The sequence below is a fragment of the Phascolarctos cinereus genome, unplaced genomic scaffold, assembly GCF_003287225.1.
Source record: "Phascolarctos cinereus isolate Bilbo 61053 unplaced genomic scaffold, phaCin_HiC Scaffold_9;HRSCAF=440, whole genome shotgun sequence".
In the NCBI taxonomy this organism is placed as follows: Eukaryota; Metazoa; Chordata; class Mammalia; order Diprotodontia; family Phascolarctidae; genus Phascolarctos; species Phascolarctos cinereus.
This window is the reverse complement of record NW_027556402.1, coordinates 155,947,533-155,967,539: the sequence shown is the minus strand read 5'-3', so window position 1 is coordinate 155,967,539 and position 20,007 is coordinate 155,947,533. Positions and strand designations below refer to the sequence as shown.

General features: G+C 39.1%; 1 protein-coding gene across 13 annotated transcripts in view; it reads right to left on the bottom strand.

The window, feature by feature from the left end:
• Positions 1-20,007, bottom strand: part of APBB2 (amyloid beta precursor protein binding family B member 2) — a 411,236-nt gene that overhangs the window by 254,530 nt on the left and 136,699 nt on the right. For 8 of the 13 annotated variants that reach the window (XM_078148568.1, XM_020991135.2, XM_078148564.1 and 5 more), the window contains one exon: positions 8,236-8,353. The exons of 2 other annotated variants lie outside the window; for them this stretch is intronic. In XM_078148568.1, coding sequence (XP_078004694.1) covers positions 8,236-8,281 — 46 coding nt within the window. In that variant the 5' untranslated portion in view covers positions 8,282-8,353. Of the gene's footprint in view, positions 1-8,235; positions 8,354-15,215; positions 15,282-20,007 lie in introns of those variants that run through there. 3 more of the 13 variants (XM_078148565.1, XM_078148570.1, XM_078148571.1) reach the window with 3 other exon arrangements.

The window sequence follows — 20,007 nt, the reverse complement described above, 5'->3', positions numbered from 1 at the left end:
CACCCCTGGGTGCAATCATAGGGTTTCTAGCAGGGGATCTTCCCTTTTTTGTGTCATGGACCCCTCAACCCCTCTGATGATTTGCTGAAGCCCTTTTAGATCCATAAAATGAAATACATAAAATGTTAAAAAAAAATCAATTATATTCAAATACTGTTATCAAAGTATTTGCTTTTTAAAAATTTACAGACCCTAGATTAAGAACTTGTTTAAAGATGCCTACCCCTTTCTAAAGAACAATTTCCCTGCTCTCTCATCAGGATAGCTGTTGAAAGCCAGGGCAGGAGTCAGGCTGCCTCTGTGCTGAGATAAACCAGTCATATCCTGGTCATGCTATTGTTTGGACTTGCCTATCTATTCCAGATCCCAAAATGCAGTACTCAGTCTCCTGGTTTGAATTCCATCCCCTGCATGCTTCCTCCTGTCCAGCTTGACCTCTGCCAGTACCTCAACTCTATATCTGCTTCTCTTTAGGAAGATGGACCTCAGACCCATGTGCTCAAATTGGGCTTCTCCTTATGGCTACAGCTCAGGCATGACCTCTGAACAGCAGCCCCTGGCCTGCCCGCCTTTATCATGGCTAGTTCTGCACATTCTGAATCTCTGAAAAAATGCCCTCTGCCTACCTCTACAGCCTCGGAACCACACCCTTGTTCTCCTCCAGTTTTGCCTGGCATGTCGGTTACAACCTTGGCTGATGGTAACTGTATCCTGCCTCTTCTTTTGCTTTGAGTAGATTTCCAAGTCAAAGATCTACTTTCCAGTTTGGGGTCTCTTAGTGCCCCTGCCACCTTAATACTCCCCAAAAAAACTCCTGCATTTAGACCACAGGTGTCTTTCCGACCCTATGGATCTGCTAGAGTTTCAGCCTGACCTATCTTGCCACTGTCTGGGTTGAGAAAAATACAGAAGTAACTTTAAAAGTCATCAAGTCTAACCTCCTACCTAATGTCACATCCACTCTATATTTTAGACAGGATCCCAACCACGTTTTACCTTCTTCTTGCCTTGATTCTCTCCAAAATCATCTCCTCTTTGACCGGCCACCTGGGGCAACCTCCAACCTAGGGACCTCCTCTACTCATCGGTGACTCCTTGCCTAGGACCACCAGTCGGAGAGTGACACCAGCCATTCTTCACCTCATTCTTACTGTGAGTCTCCCCAGATGGCACTTCCATCTCCTCCCTTGGCGTGTTGCCTCTTTTCTCCCCCACTCTCCGCATTTCAACATCCCCTGTTATCTTCCCCTAGTAGAATGTAAGCTCTTTGAGGGCAGGAACTTAAGACAACCCCTCTATCAATGTCCAGATGCTTTACTGATAGGGTTACATAGCATAAGAGACCAGCTAGGTAACATGATCTAGAACAGGGATAGGAAACCTGCAGCCTCAAGGCCACATGTGGCCCTCTAGGTCCTCAAGTGTGGCCCTTTGACTGAATTGAAACTTCCCAGAATGAATCCCCTTAATGAAAGGACTGCAGTCAGAAGGCTGTACCCAAGGACCTAGAAGGCCACATGTGGCCTCCAGGCCACAGGTTCCCCATCCCTGGTCTAGAAGGTTCTTATACAGGAGCATATGACATAGGACAGGAGCAAACATTGCATCTTTCTTCCCCACTAACCTGTAATTGAAATTTAGCAACTCTTTCAATTGTTTAAAAGCATTATTCTGAGAAGGGATCCATGACACAAAAAAGATTATAAACTCTTTGTCTAGTGGAAAGAGGGCAGGACTTGGCAGTCAGGAGAGTCATAGGTTCAAATCCTCTAACACTTAGAGTTGTGAGTTCCTGGACAATTCCATTTTATTGCTAAGTCAATGGTACCAACCTCACAGGAACAGAGACCACAAATTATACAAAAGGATCCTTGAGGGCCACATAGTGACAATTTCAAAATGTGATATTATCTGTTTTAATTGTATTTTAATTTATTTTGTTACATGTTTCTCAGATATATTTTAATCTAACTCCTGAGTGAGCACTCTGGAGTGATCCCAAGCCATGTATGTGATACCTCTGTGCACAGTTATAGATGAGTTGTTGATCTTACACTAGAGGAAGGAGTTTTCTATACCAGAAGCTCCCAGTTTAAAAAATGACGAGGATGAATAAGATACTATTTTCCTTCCTCTGTTGGTAGGTGGGTTTAGATGATATTAGCTGAGGACCTCAGGTCATCTTACATTTCTTGTCTTAGTGGACAGTAGAACTGAGTAGCTGCAGCTCCTTCTACCCTACTACTAGCATGATTCAACATTTCAATAAGCAAACATTACTTAAAATTACTCACCCATGAATCCACAATAACTCCTCCTCTCCCCCAAACCAAATCAACTCACAAGAAGAAAATCTCTCTCCCTCCCCCCATCTCTCTCTCTCTCTCTCTCTCTCTCTCTCTCTCTCTCTCTCTCTCTCACACACACACACACACACACACACACACACACACACACACACACACACACACACACACACAAAATTACTGCCTTAATTCCACGCCTCAAGAGATCAACAGAAACTCAAGAAGACTGACAGAGTCAGGTAAAAGTCACCCAATAATCCCAAAGTACTACTACCTTCTATCTCCAGGAAAAAACACTTTGACAAAACTGATAATACAGCCATTCTAGAGACCAAAGCAACATCCTTTACTCATTATGGGGAAAAGGCATCAACTTACTCATCTTCCCCAGCAGATGAAAGGCAGAAGTGGCACACTTTACAGAGAGGTCATTAAACTTGCAAGCCCACCGAGCAATGACAGAATCAAATCCTATTTTATATAATGTGTAGAATGATACTGGCCTACAATGTTAGATAAGAAGACATTTTCTGTGATAAGAGCCCTTGGTAACAGATAACTTAAGTGAAAAAGAATAGATTCCTTCCAATTCTTTTTCTGTACCAAGTAAAACCTCAAAAACATTCTGGTGGACACAGAGACATAGGATAACAAACATATCATTTACCCAGCTTTATTAAGGAATGAACTACTCACCAGAAATTAATTTTCTGAATAACTGAAACTTCCCTCTCTACATGCCACAAATTTTTTAAAATTTTAATTATTTATAGATTTATAGAATAATTTATACAATATATATTTATAGAATAATTTATACAAATTACTCTAAATTGTGTTACATTTTCTGATGTTCTGAAAAGCCAAATCCAGACATGTATTAGCCATGTGACTTTGGGCAAGTCACTTACCCTGTTTGCCTAAGTTTCCTCAAGAGTATTTGGGGATAATAATAGCACCTACCACAAAGGACTGTTGTAAAGACCAAATGAGATAATATTTGCAAAGTATTTAGCATAGTGCTTGGGACACAGCAGTCACCATATAAATGGTAGCTACCATCACCATTATTATTAAAAGATAATAAGCAAATTTAACTTCTCTTAGATGATACAGAGTCATCAAAAAGGAAATCAAACATGATATAATGCTTTAATTTAGCTGTGCCTTTGGAGAATTCTGTGAGCCGATTGGCTTCTAATCTATGTAATTACTTTATACACATTTGTCTGGAAGGGGTCAGTGGATGGCTCCCACAGTATCAAGGGTAGGACCTCCAACATTTCTTTCCCACTCAGAAAAAGTAACTGAAGGTCATGCATCTGATAGAGAAAATTGCCAGAAGTTTCTATATGAGTGGTAGTACCAGTAAATATATTACATGTTATTACATGTTTCCATAGCTATATACTAGGTGGCATGGTGAAGAGAGCACCAGGCCTGGATTCAGGAAGACCTGAATTCAAATACGGCCTCAGACACTTACTAGCTGTGTGACCCTGGGTGAGTCACTTAACCCTGTTTGCCTCAGTTTGCTCCTCTGTAAAATGAGCTGGAGAAGGAAATGGCAAGCCACTCAAGTATCTCTGTCAAGAAAACCCCAAATGGGGTCACAAAGAGTCAGACATGACTGAAACAACTGAATAATGATATTGGAATCCTAGAAAACAGAGCTTGAGGGGCAGATAGGTGGTGCAGTGGATAGAGCACTGGCCCTGGATTCAGGAGGACCGGAGCTCAAATCTGACCTCAGACACATAACACTTACCAGCTGTGTGACCCTGGGCAAGTCACTTAACCCCCATTGCCCAATCAGAAAAAAAAAGAAAAGAAAATGGAGCTTGAAATAAATGTTAACTAGCAAGTGAAATAGGAACACGGAAACAGGAAAAAAAAGGGAAAAAATATGGAAAGTGATAGAGTGACAGGAATTATTTTCTTACTAACGATTCTCATCATGGAATTTCAATGAAGTTATTATTCATAAGAACAAAAAATTCTCTTCAGGAGAAAAAAAATCTCCACAGATATAAAATCTAGGCCAGAACTGCCTTGGCATAATGAATTTTGAAAGCTCTGTGGTTCAAAATGGACCAAAAGTTTAATGCATTCTACTTTTAATTATTTTCATTGGCAGACATAAATGGATGAGGTAAAGTGAAATGCAGGTAAATACTAAGTCATTTTAAATTCAAATTTGTAATACATTGTGATTTTTTTTCCTGAGACTTAATATTTATGTTTCACTTTGGGCTAACATAAAAATTAAGTTGCATATCCCTAAGCACAAACCAAGTGATAACGGGAAAAAGAGGAGAGGGAAAAAAAGGCTAAAATTTCTTAAACTTGCTACAGATAATCTATTTTTTTTATTTTTTTTTTTTTTAGGCAATTGGGGTTAAGGGACTTGCCCAGGGTCACACAGTACGTGTCAAGTGTTTGGTCTGAGGCCAGATTTGAACTCAGGTCCTCCTGACTTCAGGGCTGGTGCTCTATCCACTGCACCACCTAGCTGCCCCTTACAGATAATCTAAAAAGTAGAAAATGTACACGCAGTTAGACAGGAATTGACTCACAGCCTGTTCAGAACCATGATTATCTCTTATTCATTTATTCACATTAGAATCCTATTTCACAAACAAAGAAGAAGAGGAAGCTTAGTGTGGTAGACAGAAAGCTGGTCTCAAGTCAGGAAACCCTGGAATCTTAGCTCCACCCACCTCTGAGTCTTATTTGCTGTGGGACCATAGGCAAGTCACCCAACCTGCCAGCATCCGCAGGCACCTTTCTAAGATTAAAAATTGAGCTTTGTCATTAGGAATTCCCTACCGAAAGGAAAGAAAAGGCAAGAATAAATAATGCAAGAGGCCATACCTACAAAGAGAAAGATGGCAAACAACCTTTTTCCATACATCCTGTTAGAGAATATACCTGAAAAGCAAGAGGAGGATCACAGAAGCCTGAGGGAGAGCTTCAGAAACACAAAATTGTATCTAATGCAAGATACCTGCCCCGCTTGCCTAGTTGGTGCCTACTACCGCCAGTAAAGAGGTAAGCAGGCTTCATCTCAAAATAAGGAAAAACTTCCTAACAATTAGAGGTATCTCAAATGGAAGGGGGGGAGGTGGGCACAGAAAATTGCACGGTACAGTGGAAAGAACACCGTCTACGGAGTCAGAGAACGTAAGTTCAAATAAACCTCCCTGGGACTCAGTTTCCTCATATGTAAAATGAGGAGGTTAAATTAAAGGACCTCTGAGGCCCCTCCCAGTGTTAGATCTATGAAGTAATGAGTTCTCCACTGTGATGGGTAGGGGACCTGGTGTGGGTTGGGGTTAGCTAATTGGCCCAATGGGTACAGTGGTGGATTTAGAGTTAGGAAGACCCAAATTCAAATGCCGTCTCAGTCATTTGCTAGTTTAGTAACCTTGACCAAGTCCCTCAGCTTCTCTAGGACTAATCTTCCTCATCGGTATGACGGAGATGATGATAACAGCACTTAGCTCAGAGTCGCTGTGAGGACTTCATGAGACAGCATCTATGAATCGCTTTGCAAACCTTACAGAGCTTTGTAAATGCTACCCAGCTATTAAACAGAAGCTGAATGGCCATGTCAAGGATACTGTAGAGGGAACTCATGCCTGGTACAAGGGAGTGGATTAGAGGGTCTTCAAAGTGCTCTCCCACTCTGAGATTTTACAAATCTATTTAGAAATCACAGCCTCTAGCTCTAGAAAAAAAGTTGGAGGGCAGGGTTCAGAGCAAAATGCCAGACTGGATAATGGGCTCAAGACTAGGTGGCACAGTGGATCTACTGTTGGCCTTGGTGTCAAGAAGACCAGAATTCAAATCCTGTCTCAGATGCTTACTAGCTGAGAAACCCTGGACAAATTACTTAAACTCTATCAGCCTCTAGTTTTGTCCCCTGTAAAATGGGGGCAATGATAACACTTATCTCACAGGCCTATTTTGAGGATCAAATATATGTAAAGTGCTTTGCACACCTGAAAGCATTATCTAAGTGCCAGTTCATCGGCCAAAAAAGTGATTTTTCTGTGGAAGTAGTGGGGAGAGAAAGAATCCATGAAGAAGGCTAATAAAGATTTTTGTTGAGCAATCAACAAACAAGCATTTATTAAATGGCTAGTCTAGGATAGGCACTGGGGATACGAAGACAAAAATGAAATGGTTCCTGCCCTAAGGAGCTTCCATTCCATCATGTACAGATAAAAGTTTATACAACACATATAAAGTTAATTTTACAGGGGGAGGTATTAGCAGTTGTAGGAGTGGGGAATGCTAATGAAAAGCTTCATATGGGTGAGATTTGATCTAAGTTTTGAAGGAAAAGAAAATTATACACACACTGAAAGGTAGAGGTAGAGGCAGAGGTGGAAGGGAGTGTATCAGAAGTATGGAGGACAACTTGTAGAAAAGCATGAAAATGAAGAGAGTATTGTGTGTGAAGAACAGGAAGACCAGGTTAGCTGAACCATGAAGTGCATGAAAGGCTGTAATGTATAATAAGTAGGCTGAAAGAGTAGGCTAAAAGAGTAGGCATGCGCGGAGGGGCGGGGTTCCAAATGTGAAACAGAAGAATTTGTGTTTGCTCCTAGAGGTAACAGAGAGGCACTAGAACTCATTGATCAGGGTAATGACATGATGCTTTAGCAGTTATATTATAGAAACCTCACTTTGGCAGACCTGTGGAAGGCAGATGACGAAGGGGAGAGATATGATGCTGGGAAACCAATAGGCGGCTATTGAAGTAGTCTCAGCTTGAGGGGATGAAGGCCTGAAAGAAGGTGGTCGCTATGTGAGGAGAAAGGGACAAGATGTAAGTGATACATTATGGAAGTAGAACTGAAAAGACATGGCGACTGATTGGATTTGGGAAGTGAGTGTGATCACAGAATCCCAGATAACTTGTATGGTAACTAGATGGATGGTGATGCCTGGGCATGTTGTGGCCTTGAGGCCACATGTGGCCCTCTAGGTCCCCAAGCGTGGCCCTTTGATTCCAAACTTTAACAAAAAAGATTGGCTCTGTAAAACTTGGACTCAGCCAGAAGGCCACATGTGGCCTGGAGGCCACAGGTTTCCCACCCCTGCTAGACAGAAATAGGGAAGTCTGACAGAAAAGAAGGTTCTGGATGAAAAGAGCAATTCCATCCAAGTGGGAGTTGGTAATGAAGGTCCAGAATACAGGAGTGTAGCTAGGGCAGGATAGAGATGGGCAGCTATGATCTCTGGCATGGATGAACCAAGAATAATACCAAAAAGCATTAAACTGTAGCAGAAATAATTCTAATTAAGCATTTGGAAGAGCTTCCTGAGTGTGAATGCTATGAAATACTGCATTTCCTCACCAAAAGACACTAGATTGCAGAGTCTCTTAGTTCGGAAAATGTAGAGAATTAGAGCCAAAAGCTCTCTCCTTGGGGAGGCTTAAGCACTGTTCTGCTCAGAGTTCGGAGGTGAGACTGGATGACCTCTCTCTTGGACTCAAGGCTATATGATTTTATGATCCATAAAGGGTTGAAATAAACCTTGTGAAGTGCCCTTTAAAAAAAAAAGATAGTGTTCTGAAATGGAATTCATTATATTGCCTTTCTCTGGAACGGGTGTTCTTTGTTGGGAAGCTGAATGCCTCATTAAAAGATGCCTCTCTACATATATGGGCAAGTAAGAAGAGAGGTGATTGCTAATACACATGTCTAATCTTAAGGAGACACTTAAATTTACCACCCCAATTTAGACAGAGTTTCTCCATCCAAAAACAATTTTAAAAATTAAAAGCTGCCCCAGGATAAGCCATTCTCTGCATTTCTAAGTACTCTCATTTAGCACTTACAGCCTTCAGATCTCACAACACAAGTAGTTAAATTCAGAATACTACAAATTTCTAGTAAAAATGAAAGGTACATACATGAACGGCTTGGGTGACAGTGAGCCCCTGGGTATCGCCTGCCCATAGTGTCCAGTCAGCTCATTACCCGGAATTGTCAGCGTTTTCCAAATATTTAGGAAAGACTGAGGATGTTTAGCTGGAAAGGAGAGAGGAAAAAAAAGTAGAAACAAAAGGGAGATTTAGGATAATGACAGCATTTTTTTCATTAAAATGCTAATGACCACCACAAATTTCACCATAACCATGTTTATAAATTATTCAGTCACATCAGCAGAGATGAAGCCTCTCTATAGCTACAGGCAAGCAATGCAACAAATGTTTATAATTAATATGTGGTTGCTGTAAAGAATTGTGCTGGACACAGAAAGTCCTTAATCAGACTTCTTCAGAACAAGCTAACCTAGCATCATTACTTTAATATGGTACACATTTCCTTTTTTCTTAAAGCTCAAATATGGCACCAATCCAGAGCTTACAAACAGCATCAATGCCAATAATCTGGCAGGCTTATAAAAACCTGAAGGGTTTCATAAAGAAAAGGAAAAAAAAATCCTCCATAGCATGGGTGACTGACATCAAATTGGCTTAAGACAAATACAGCCCTGGAAGTCCCCAGGGCTCTGCTAATTTATTAAAGATGGTCAAAGCTGCCCTTTAAAATTAATGATGTAAATAAACAAACCTGAACAAAGCAGGGTGAAAGAAGGTCTGGTGAAGAAGAGAATACTAAAGAGTCTGGATATTATAGAAGCAAAAAACCTGGTTTCTCCTTTAGATTAAATTTTGGATGTAGAATTAAAAAAAAATCAAAGCTTTAGCACAGATCCAAAAGAACACAGTCCCATTCTAGCTCATATGAATTGTATTTACTCTTTTTTTAGACTTTAGATGTTCTAGTGTGAAAAGCCTTCTCTACAAGATCATGACAGCTAAGGAGGTAGCATGTGGGGATACAGCATCATAAGGCCAGGGCAATATGGTAGGGAGAGGAGGAAGAAGGAAAGGGATGGGAGAGATGAAGAGAAAACAGCAACACCAATTTCTCAACAAGATTAACAACTTCTCAATGATGCGTTTTCACTGAGTGTGTCAAACAAAAGCAATGTAGTTTACTGAATAGACTGCTGGACTTGTAGTCAGGAAGACCTGATGTCAAAACCCAACTCTGACCCAAGAGCTGTGTGACTGTGGACAAGACACTTACGCACTCTAAGTCTTAGGAAACACTCTAAAAGGAAGTTAAAGATAAGTTACTTGTTTATGAGCACACAATCTTCATCACAATGATAGGTGTTCCCCAGCCAAAAGTCCTTCTTGCTACTTTAATCTCCTGCCTGTAGTATAGGAGATAGCAGCATAGGTGTTAGTATTTTAACAAGGCATTAAAACACAGGGCATCATCGCTCCCAGGGACAGGATAAAGGTCAGGGATGGGGGCAGGGGGGAGCAGTGCTGAGGGATAGCTGAATAAACTGTGGTACAGTAATGGAATGGAATATTACCAAACTGGGAGAAATAACAAATAGGAAGCATTCCAAAATGCATAGGAAGACTTAGATGAATTGATGTAGAGTAAGGTGAAGGGAACCCAGAAAACAATACGTACAATGACTACAACCTAAAGGAAGGGAAAGAACAACAAAACACCACTGAACATTGTTTAATTTTAGTGACCAGGGTTGGCCCCAGCACTTTTGGTTTTTGTGTTATTATTAAATGCACCTTCTTCCCTTCCTTGTAGAGGTGGAAGGACAAAAGGTGTGGAATATTGCATATTCTATCAGAGACAGCTGACATGGTAGTTGATTTAGTGAAATTGCTTTTTTTCCCCTTCTTTCTTTGCTTATTCTTTGTTATGAGAGATAGCTTAGTGGGTAGGAAAGTGAGAAGGAATTCAGAAATGAAGATGACACAATAAAAAATATTATAAAAATAAGGTTAAAAAACCACAAGGCATTGGTGCTTCTTATAGAAAAAAAATAACCGTGGCATTTCTTTCCGGTAGCCCCGGTTATTGGTGTGGGTCCTTTCAACCACACCTTAATGCCCTAACTCACTTAACAGCATCTAAATCTAACATCAACGCCTGATTCTGCAGCTCTTTCAAGACTGATGGGATTCTCTAATTGGCTCTTCTTTAGTGAAGTGAATCAGAAGAGTGTGGACTGTCAGAAGCTGCCTACACTTGAGACATGCATTGAAAAATGGCTTCCCCTCCACGCTTGTGGGTGGTAAAAGAGACAATGATTTCCTAACCTCTCAGCAGGCTCCAAAATGAACCAAACTCACTCATTTCCCTCCAAGTGATATAAAATACTTAAGCAGATGGATCACAAATGACTTATTTGTTGATGAGGAAATCTTGAAAATTATAAAATCTTAAGTAAACAATATGTGGAGAAATAAGTGGATGTGACTTCTAAACATAGAAAAACAAATTCAGTAGTTATTTTTTTCTCTCTTCTTTCCAAGACAACGCAGTCTAACAGTGCTGTGCTTCTTGTCACAAAAACCTATTCAATTTAGCTCTAGTTATTAGTTAAACAAAGCAATCAGAACAGTTTTATTTTTTAAAGTTCTCCCTTAAATCAAACTGACATTTCCACCTATTTAAATTTAAAAATATTTGCAGAAAGAGGAAAAACTTGCCTATTGTCTTTGCACAATAAAATATTTTCATTTATTTGCAGATAGGAGATCAAATTTCAATGAACTGAAGGAAAGGAAAGGTAGAATCTCAGGGGCTAAATTCCACAAAAGTTCAGCTCAGGAGACAGGGAAGGCTGTCAAGCATAAAAGTCTGAAGATACAAAGAAGAGATTCTGACAAAGCTAGGATGGAGCTGCGAAGATAGCAAAATGTGGACGCATGAGGAACTCATAGACCCACTTAACTTTTTAAAAGACACATACAGAGATTGAAAGCAAGAACAGGTAATGGAAGAAGGAAAAAAGACAGTCCTGACTTGTAAGAATAATATCTAGAGTGCTGAAAGTCAAAATGAATTGAAACTTGTAAGGAAGGCTTCGTTGTTCAGTCATTTTTCAATCATGTCTGACTCTTCCATGACCTCATTTGGAGTTTTCTTAGCAGAAATCCTGGAGTAGTTTGCCATTTCCTTTTCCAGCTCATTTTACAGATGAAGAAACTGAGGCAAACAGGGTTAAGTGACTTGCCCAAGGTCACACAGCTAGTGTCTGCATTTGGATTTGAACTCTGGAAGATGAGTCTTCCTGAGCCCAGCACCAGCACTCTATCCACTTTACCATCTAGCTGCCCCATGTAAGGAAGGCAAAGGACAGCCGAAAGGAGGGAGTTTTGTTATTACTGTCCATTTTATCCATAAAGCAGAATTGCGAGGGGCATAAGAAGGGACAGACCACAAATCAGAGAATAAAATTTTAGAACAGACAAGATGGGAGAATTAACGAAGGGCACAAACCAAAGACATTCTTCTTAGAAGAGGGAGCCAAAAACAATATAATCCTAATCCTTCCAGCTCTAAGATTATGTGATTTTATTAACTGATGGGGAGACAGCTGGTATAGTGGTTAGAGGGCTAACTTTGGAATCAGAAAGACAAATTCAAGCTGTGCCTTTGAGGCATGCTAGCTATGAATTAGAGGAAAACTCGACTAATTTCTGAAGCCTTCAGGCAACATTCTAAGACTTTAACTGAAAAACTGCCAATTTCCATTGCTGGAGAAAGTTTCCACACAGTTTCCTTCCACAGACAAAACCATGGACCAAAGAAACCTAAAGCTATGGATGATGCAGAACACACTGGAAAGATTATTTTCTGGCTTTCCGAGTCCTTTTTGAATACATCTCAGAATCATACTAATATACTTTTACAAACCATCTAATCAGTTCAATATAAGTGGAATAACTGCTAATATGGCCAATGATGTCCCAATTCATAATGGGATGCCATTAATAAGGACCCTTAGAATAGGATATAAATTTTCAGGCAGTCTTCATCAGGTATAACATTTCATTTAGCACACAGCAGAAGAGTATATGCAGCATAAAGCCATCAAGAAATATTATTTGACAAGAATATTGAGGAGAAAGGTTTAAATTCTTGTTGACTTAACATAATTTTTCCAACTATTAAAAGAAAATAAAAGTGAACATTTTTATAAAATCTCTGTAAAACTAAAAATGTTTCCATCCATTTCATCTATACTGTATCTCAAGGGAGAGACAAATCATTCAGGGCAGAGGAGGAAGCAATACCTCATTCTGTTCCTGCATCAGGTGTCTGAAGAGATCAAGATAAACAGGGCACATGCCTTAGGTAAGCAGCGAGGGATGTATTTATGAGGCCTTGAAGTGTTTGCTTTGCAACTTTTTATCATAATATTTATGATGCTGGTAATAATATATTCAAGACCAGAAATGGTTTATAAGGACAATCATCCTTAACAAATCCATTAATACCTCTCCCAAGAATCCTCAGTGTGCTGATCTGGGTAAAAAGGAGGAGAAGCCTCAACAAATAAATATCAAACGCCAACAGCCCTAGAAGATCTACTAGCTGCTTTTTTAGTGCTTTACCTTCACCTTCTCCAGAACATCTCTCATTTTAACATTTATTACTCTTAAATTCATTACTGTTATTCCAAAAGGGAAACTTACAAGAACATCAATAAATAGGCAAAAAGATTACTGTTTTAATTAGTTTGGGCTTCTTTAAAAATAAATAAAAGCTAAAGACACCTACTAAAAACCTGTTGTGTAACATGTAAAATAGGACAGGTTAGGTGATGAAGTGAAATCAAGAAGACTCACCTTCTTAAGTTCAAATCTGGCCTCAGATACTTATGAGCTGTGTGACCCTGGACAAGTCACTTAACCCTCTTTGCCTCATTTTCCTCTTCTATAAAATGAGCTGGAGAAGGAAATGGCAAACCACTCCAGCATTTTTACCAAGAAAACCCCAAAATGAGGTCACAGTCAGATATGACTAACAACAACATTTAAAGCAATATACTATACAACTTATAAAATCACAATTTATAGCTATCTCAAACCTTTAGGAGACTGTGATTCTTCAGTCTTTTCCTTGATAGATAAGGGCTTACTCCTCCCCCCCCCCCCTTTAAGAATTAGTCAGAAGGTAATTGAACTAAGAATTTCCCTCTGAGGTATTTTATTTTGGTTTAGGGCAAAGAGAGAAGGTAGAAAGAAGCAGTCTCATCGTTAATGATTTGTTGGTGGGGAGAGATGTTAGCAATTTATTACAATAATCAATCAATTAACAAACATCTTAATCACCACTGTCTTGGGCACTGAGGTTAGAAATTCAAAAAGTGAAAAGTCCCTGGCTTCAAGATCTTACATTCCACTGGGGAAAACAACATGCTCAGACAAAATTGTATATAAAAGAAATTTCTGAGGAGATACTAACAACATGAAGGTGGGGATGGAAGACAAGATCAAGGTATGCTTCCTGGAATAATAATGAGCATGTCAGGGACCAGGGAATTGGACCCCAGGGATTTGAGACACTGGGCACTTTATACCATGGGGGCATTGTTCTATCTATCTTAACTTCTCTCACAAATACTTCTAAGACTTAAGCACAACAGAAAAGAGAAACAATGGGGCTAGATCTATTAAGGCAATAACACAAATTTTTTATTAAAAAAAAAAGAAAGAACCTGAACCTGATACTTCAGAAGCTTTAATTCCTTGAGGAACACAAAAAAGATTTTAAAAGGAACAAATGAGGATACTGACCACAAATCAGAGAATAAAATTTTAGAAGAGACAAGATGGGATGAGAATTAATGAAGGGAACAAAGCAAATAAAGTTCTTAGAGGAGGGAGTCAAAACCAAAAAGAAACCCTAATAAAAAATCTCTCTGTCTCTATGTCTCTCTTTTTCTCTGTGTGTGTGTCTCTCTCTTTTCATCCATCTCTCCCTCCTCCCTTGGCCTTAGAAACTAGACAACAAAAATTTCTTAAGACTGTATATGGGAAAAAGTAAACACATGCAAACAGGTACTGGATGAAAGCCCATCCAAAGAATTACAGTTACATGAACCTTGGGGCATTGGCTTTGAGATAACAACATCAATAACACCTAGCATTAATATAATACTATTTAAAATATTATTTTATTTTATCTTCACATCAACCCTGGGAGGTACGTACTATTATTATCCCCATTTTACAGATGAGAGAAGTGAGGCAAACAGAGGCTAAAAGACTTTCCAAGGGTATGGGGGGCAGCTAGGTGGCACACTGGATAAAGCACTGGATAGAGTACTGGCCCTGGAGTCAGGAGGACCTGAGTTCAAATCTGGTTTCAGACCAGACACTTCACACTTACCAGCTGTATGACCCTGGGCAAGTCACTTAACTCCAATTGCCTCAGGGGGAAAAAAAAAGACTTGCCCAGGGTCTCGAAGTAAATGAGGCAGGATTTAAAATCAGGCAGGAAAATGTGAGGTCACAACTGGCTCCACCACACTCAGCATACTCCTGGACTCAGTTCTCCCTGATTCCATGCGCACTGCTCTATTCATCATACTATCTAGCTCCCTGATTTAGCAAAAGAAAGGGCTTTTTCCTCCCTTCCTCTTTCTTTCCTGGTTTTCAATTAGCTGAAGTTGCCAGATACCTTTGTTCCTGAACAACAAAGTATTATTACTGCTGTAGAAATAAAAATCTGGAAGTATCTAGCACCGGCACTAGCAAGTCTGGCAATTAATCTACAAAATTTTATTTTAAAATTTAAGAAAAGGAAAACAAGTAAAGACAAAGTCAAATTAACAAGAAGTATTGGCATCTCTAAAGAACTTGTCTGTAGGATCTTTGCAGGATTCTTTACAAACCCACCTGGACAGCAGACCTGTGGACAGCAGTGATTCTGCTGCTGTCAAATAACTGAAACTATTTAACTAAGTGAATAGGTCAAGAGACAAAACAGAGCTATGTAGAGAATGTGGTTAGAATGAGAAACTGCTCCATGGAAAATGTAAACTTACTCGGGGCTCAAGAGGTCATCTGGATCCTCTGCTTTCTGTCTGTTGACTCACTGCTCACTGCTCACCCTAGATGGAAGAATTTTGCTTTCAAATGTTTTTGGAGAGCTTTTATTTTTAATATACAAAACGTTCCAACTCAAGCAGCTCAAGTCTGAGACACTGTCTTCGAGAGACTTCTTAAGTCAAAAGTCAGCCTTTGCAAATTCCCCTAAGCAGTTTTCCAAAAAAAAAACCCAACAAAAAAACCCTTATCATTGCTTTTCTCTCTCCATTCTTCCTCACCTCCATCTTCATTTTTCTTTCCTCATTTTCTATAACCTTCCCTTTCTTGTGCCCTCTTCAATCCTCTTCAAGTGAATAGCAGAGTTTTTTCCCTTAAGTCAACAGAGATATTATCTTTTTCAAATTTGCCATCAGATAAATAAGCCACCTATGTCCATCGAGCTAAATAATAATATCCATGTTAATAGTAGTTGACAGTTATATACCTCTTTGAGGTTTACAAAGCACATTACATATGTGATCTGATTTGATTCTCACAATCGCAGGTCCCTACCACCAGCTTCTGGGGCTCTGTCTTTGCCTCAGGGCCTTCCCAGAAAACTCTGCTTCAGTTCTATCTGGCCACCTGCCTCCAGAATCTGTCTTCACCCCAGGGCCTTGAGTCAGCCTCATCCCAGTCACTCCCTCTCTGAGTAGGTCTTCACCCCAGGGCCTTCTCCAGTGCTATGGAAGCCATCCCTAACCAGACTCATCTTCCACTGCCACCTACTGCCTTGTGATCGAACTCCCCCCAGGCCATACCTTCACGGGTTCCTGCCTCCTGAGAGGTAGGCCAACTAGAATTCACAAGACATCTGCCCTGGGGTTAGATTTCAAGGGTAGATCCCATAAGAAATCTAATCCCTCCATTCCCTCATCACTCTTTTCTCCAACCACTGATACCCTTTCAAGACTCATTCCTTAATTCCTTAGCATGTACTCACACCCTCATATTTTCCCTATCTCAGTGGTTCTGAAGCCCTAGCTGCCCATGCAAAACCATCAATAAAAGCTACAGTCTGAGATAGTTATGCAAATGTTCAAAATATGAGTACAAACCTGACCCATCTGGAATTCATGGTGGGTGGGACCTATTATGGGATTATAACTTTGCAAGGGGATTCTTTATTCCATATGGACCAAAGTGGGGGTGGAGATAGTACACATATTACACACACACACACACACACACACACACACACACATATATACACAAATATATGATGTGTTCTATGCCATATATTATAATACATAAAATAAATATCATTCTATAATATACATATAATAATTATATATAACTATATGTTGTCATAAATTTTATAATACATTAAAAAGATATGCATATTAAAAAGATATGTTCATATAAAGAAATACATGAACTAAAGAGAAAACATGGTAGAAAGTATTTGGTTGAAAACCAATGAAGGTATAAAATAAAAACAATACTGTTATTGGACTATACTACAGGCTACCTGGACAGAAAAAAAGGAAATACACATAGATGAGAAAATTGGGGAAAATATCACAAGTCTAGCGTGGAGGCATGATAAACTAGCTTTGGGAAACTAATTATCCTGATATTTCCTCAAGGCCACTGTCTAAAGCAGGACAACCAATAATTTCCTGGCTTGCCTTACTAATAGTTTTATCCTTCAAAATGTAGAACTCTCCTACAAAGGAGGCAATGGAAGATGAAGACAAAAGTGTGACATGTAGTTATAAGGACAGCTCAGAAGGACCTACAACCGGCACAAAAAGCTTATGGCATTAACAACAGTTAATGGTTGGTTGGATTTTGTTTGTTTGTTTGTTTTTAATTTAACTTAGAGCAAAGAAAGAAAAAAACAAAAGGGATTTTTTTTTTTTGCTGGTTGGGTTGAATGGAATGATGAAAGGGACAACAGTAAGAAGGTGTCAAAGACTGTCTTCTTGGCCAAGAAACCACTTATTTGTCCTTAGAAGAGTTCAAGTCAACCAGATTCAGATGAACTACACACCAATGTATTTTTGAGGAATTCAAAAATATAATTGCTGCACAGTATAGTACTTCATTTTTTAAAGGATTAACTCATGCTTTCCCCATTAAATTAATAAAATCTCACATTTTGCCTTGAGCTCCATCTTTCACAAATCAAGTCAGCAGGGGAGAAAAACAAACAAAAAGGAAAAAAATAACCTGAAGAAAAAAAACTGGTTGGATCAAAGAAAAAAAAATACTGCTAATCTCTGCCAAAGATATGGGAGGAATGGAAAGGAACAAATTTCTTGATTAAAAAAAAAAGACCTGAATCTGGAAATTATGGCATATATATATATATATATATATATATATATATATATATATATATATATATATACACACACATATATATTACATTTAGATAATATATATATCAATAATCTTAAATTTCTTTCAAAATTCTAGTACATGTTATTAAAGCAATAGTTTGTAATATATGTGTGTATACTGTCCTCCCCACCTCCTTCATAGTAGGTCAGAGAAATAATAATTCCTAAAAATTATGGAGCACTTTAATTTACAACAACCCTGCTGGGTAGATAATGCAAGAGTTATTCCCATCGTACAGCTTTGAGAAAACCAAGGCGTTAGAGATCTGATAATTATACAATTTAGTAAATGTCTCAAATGAGTTTTGAACTCAGCTCTACTTATTGCAAGTCTAGTATGCTAAACCATTCAATATGTTTCAAGGTCACAATCAAATCAATTTGGTTTAATATAGACATAATCTAACCAAAACTTAGAATACTCCAACCATTTTTCCTCTTAGGATTTTTTTTCTTTTTGTTTGCTTTTTGGGATTTTTTTGCCCCTAGTGATGTGATCTCTGGAAGTTCAGACTCAGGACAAAATGTGTGACTTTATTAATTTAAGAAAGGGAAATTATAGGTTAATCCAGGAGTGGGGAACCTGCTGCTTCAAGGTCACATGACCTTCTAGGTCCTCAAGTGAGGCCCTGCGACTGAATCCCAACTTCACAGAACAAATCCTCTTAATAAAAGGATTTGTTCTATAAAACTTGGACTGGGTCAAAAGGCAGGACCCAAGGATCTAGAAGGCTACACGTTCCCCACACCTGGGTTAATCCTTTCAAAAATAAATGTACTAAACAGGATAAGAAAGAAATTCAGAGAGGATGAAAGAGAAAAGGGAAGTGAAAGTTAGCCCTTTCAAGCCTTAGTAAAAATTGTCAATCTCTCTCTGTCTCTGTCTCTCTCTTCCCCCCACCCCCAACCTATGATTGGAACAATTTGATCAGTTTGCCAGTAGAAACCCCAAGGGAAGGAATGTGTCTTCCTCATTAGAGGTGATGATCCTTCCAGCCATAGCAATTAGAGCAGCACCTTTATTGGGTTTTAAATCCACAAGTAGTTCACTGCTTATTACTCACAATTTGTTGAATTTCTGGCTTTAGTTTGTCACAAGCATTCTAATTCTCTAAGCACAAAAAAGCACAAGGCCTGAACAGCTTTAAAGGAAGAAATGCTACCTTTGAGATGATTTTATAGATGTTAAACCTTGATTTACAAACACAGGATATAAAGTGTCTTAAAAGAAAAGTAGATGTTTCAGAGTATTGGAAATGCCAAAACGAAGGGTCTTTATTCTGGGTTTACATGGTGCTCTAACACCTATCACTCTTATTAATTTATATATGTACATATAAGAAATTTCACTGAAATCTATTTAAAATTGCAGGTGATAAAATCATTGGGGGAAAAAATGTAATCAGTTAACATTTACCAACAGTATACCAAAGGCTATAATGATGAAGCAAGGGAGCCCCCGCTCCATCAGTTCCTACTTCATTTTTGGGAATGGATTTGAATATAGGTTTAGCAGTAGATTGAAGAACTATAACTAGGTTATGGTCACAGGGGCTTTGCTCTGGGGTGTTGATATCTGAAGAGTATCCTTCCTTTCCACACCTTGTGGTCCTCCACTGCCATGCTGCCTCACTCAACCCTAGGCCACCTACAGGGTCCCATCACTGTAATTATATTCTTCTCCCAGGACCCACCTTTCTTCTCAAACCCGTCAAGGTCACTGACTAGACTTCCAGAGATTGGACCAACCCCTCTCCCTTTGGGATTACTAGTGGTCCTCTTGCCTCTCTCCACCAACTATTTTTTGACCCAGGTATGTATCTGTCTAGTTAAGTTAAGAGAAATTAATTATCTGTTGGCTCTAAGGTGAATACTGTTTAAACTATAGCAACTCTCAGAGAAGCTAAGCACCTAAGAGATTAGATGGGTACTTAACTGTACACCAGGGTGAGTGCATAGAACAACCAGAGTGATGAAATCCATTCTGTACAGAATTGTGGTGTATTAAAAGGGAAGGTAAACTGGAAGTCAGGTTAACTAGTTATGTAACTTTGTAACAGAATATAAGTTCCTGGAGGGCCGGGATTGTCTCACGTTTATTTTTGTATCCCCAACATCCAACAGCATTTATGACATACAGCAAGTGCTTTTAATAGAAGATCATTGGATAAATGACTATGAGAGTTACATAATCTCTTGGCCACATAAAACAAAGAGGGTAGTCCTATATCCTCTAACACTGTGATTCTGTGAATCATAATAATTCTATCACAATACAGGGAACGGAGTAAGGGTTGAGAACCTTTATTTTGGGCTGAAAGTTTTGCCCTAATGGTAGGTAGGTTCTTTATTCTGGCCAATCAACTTTGCTAGGATGAACGTCAGCAAGTTTATTATCTAG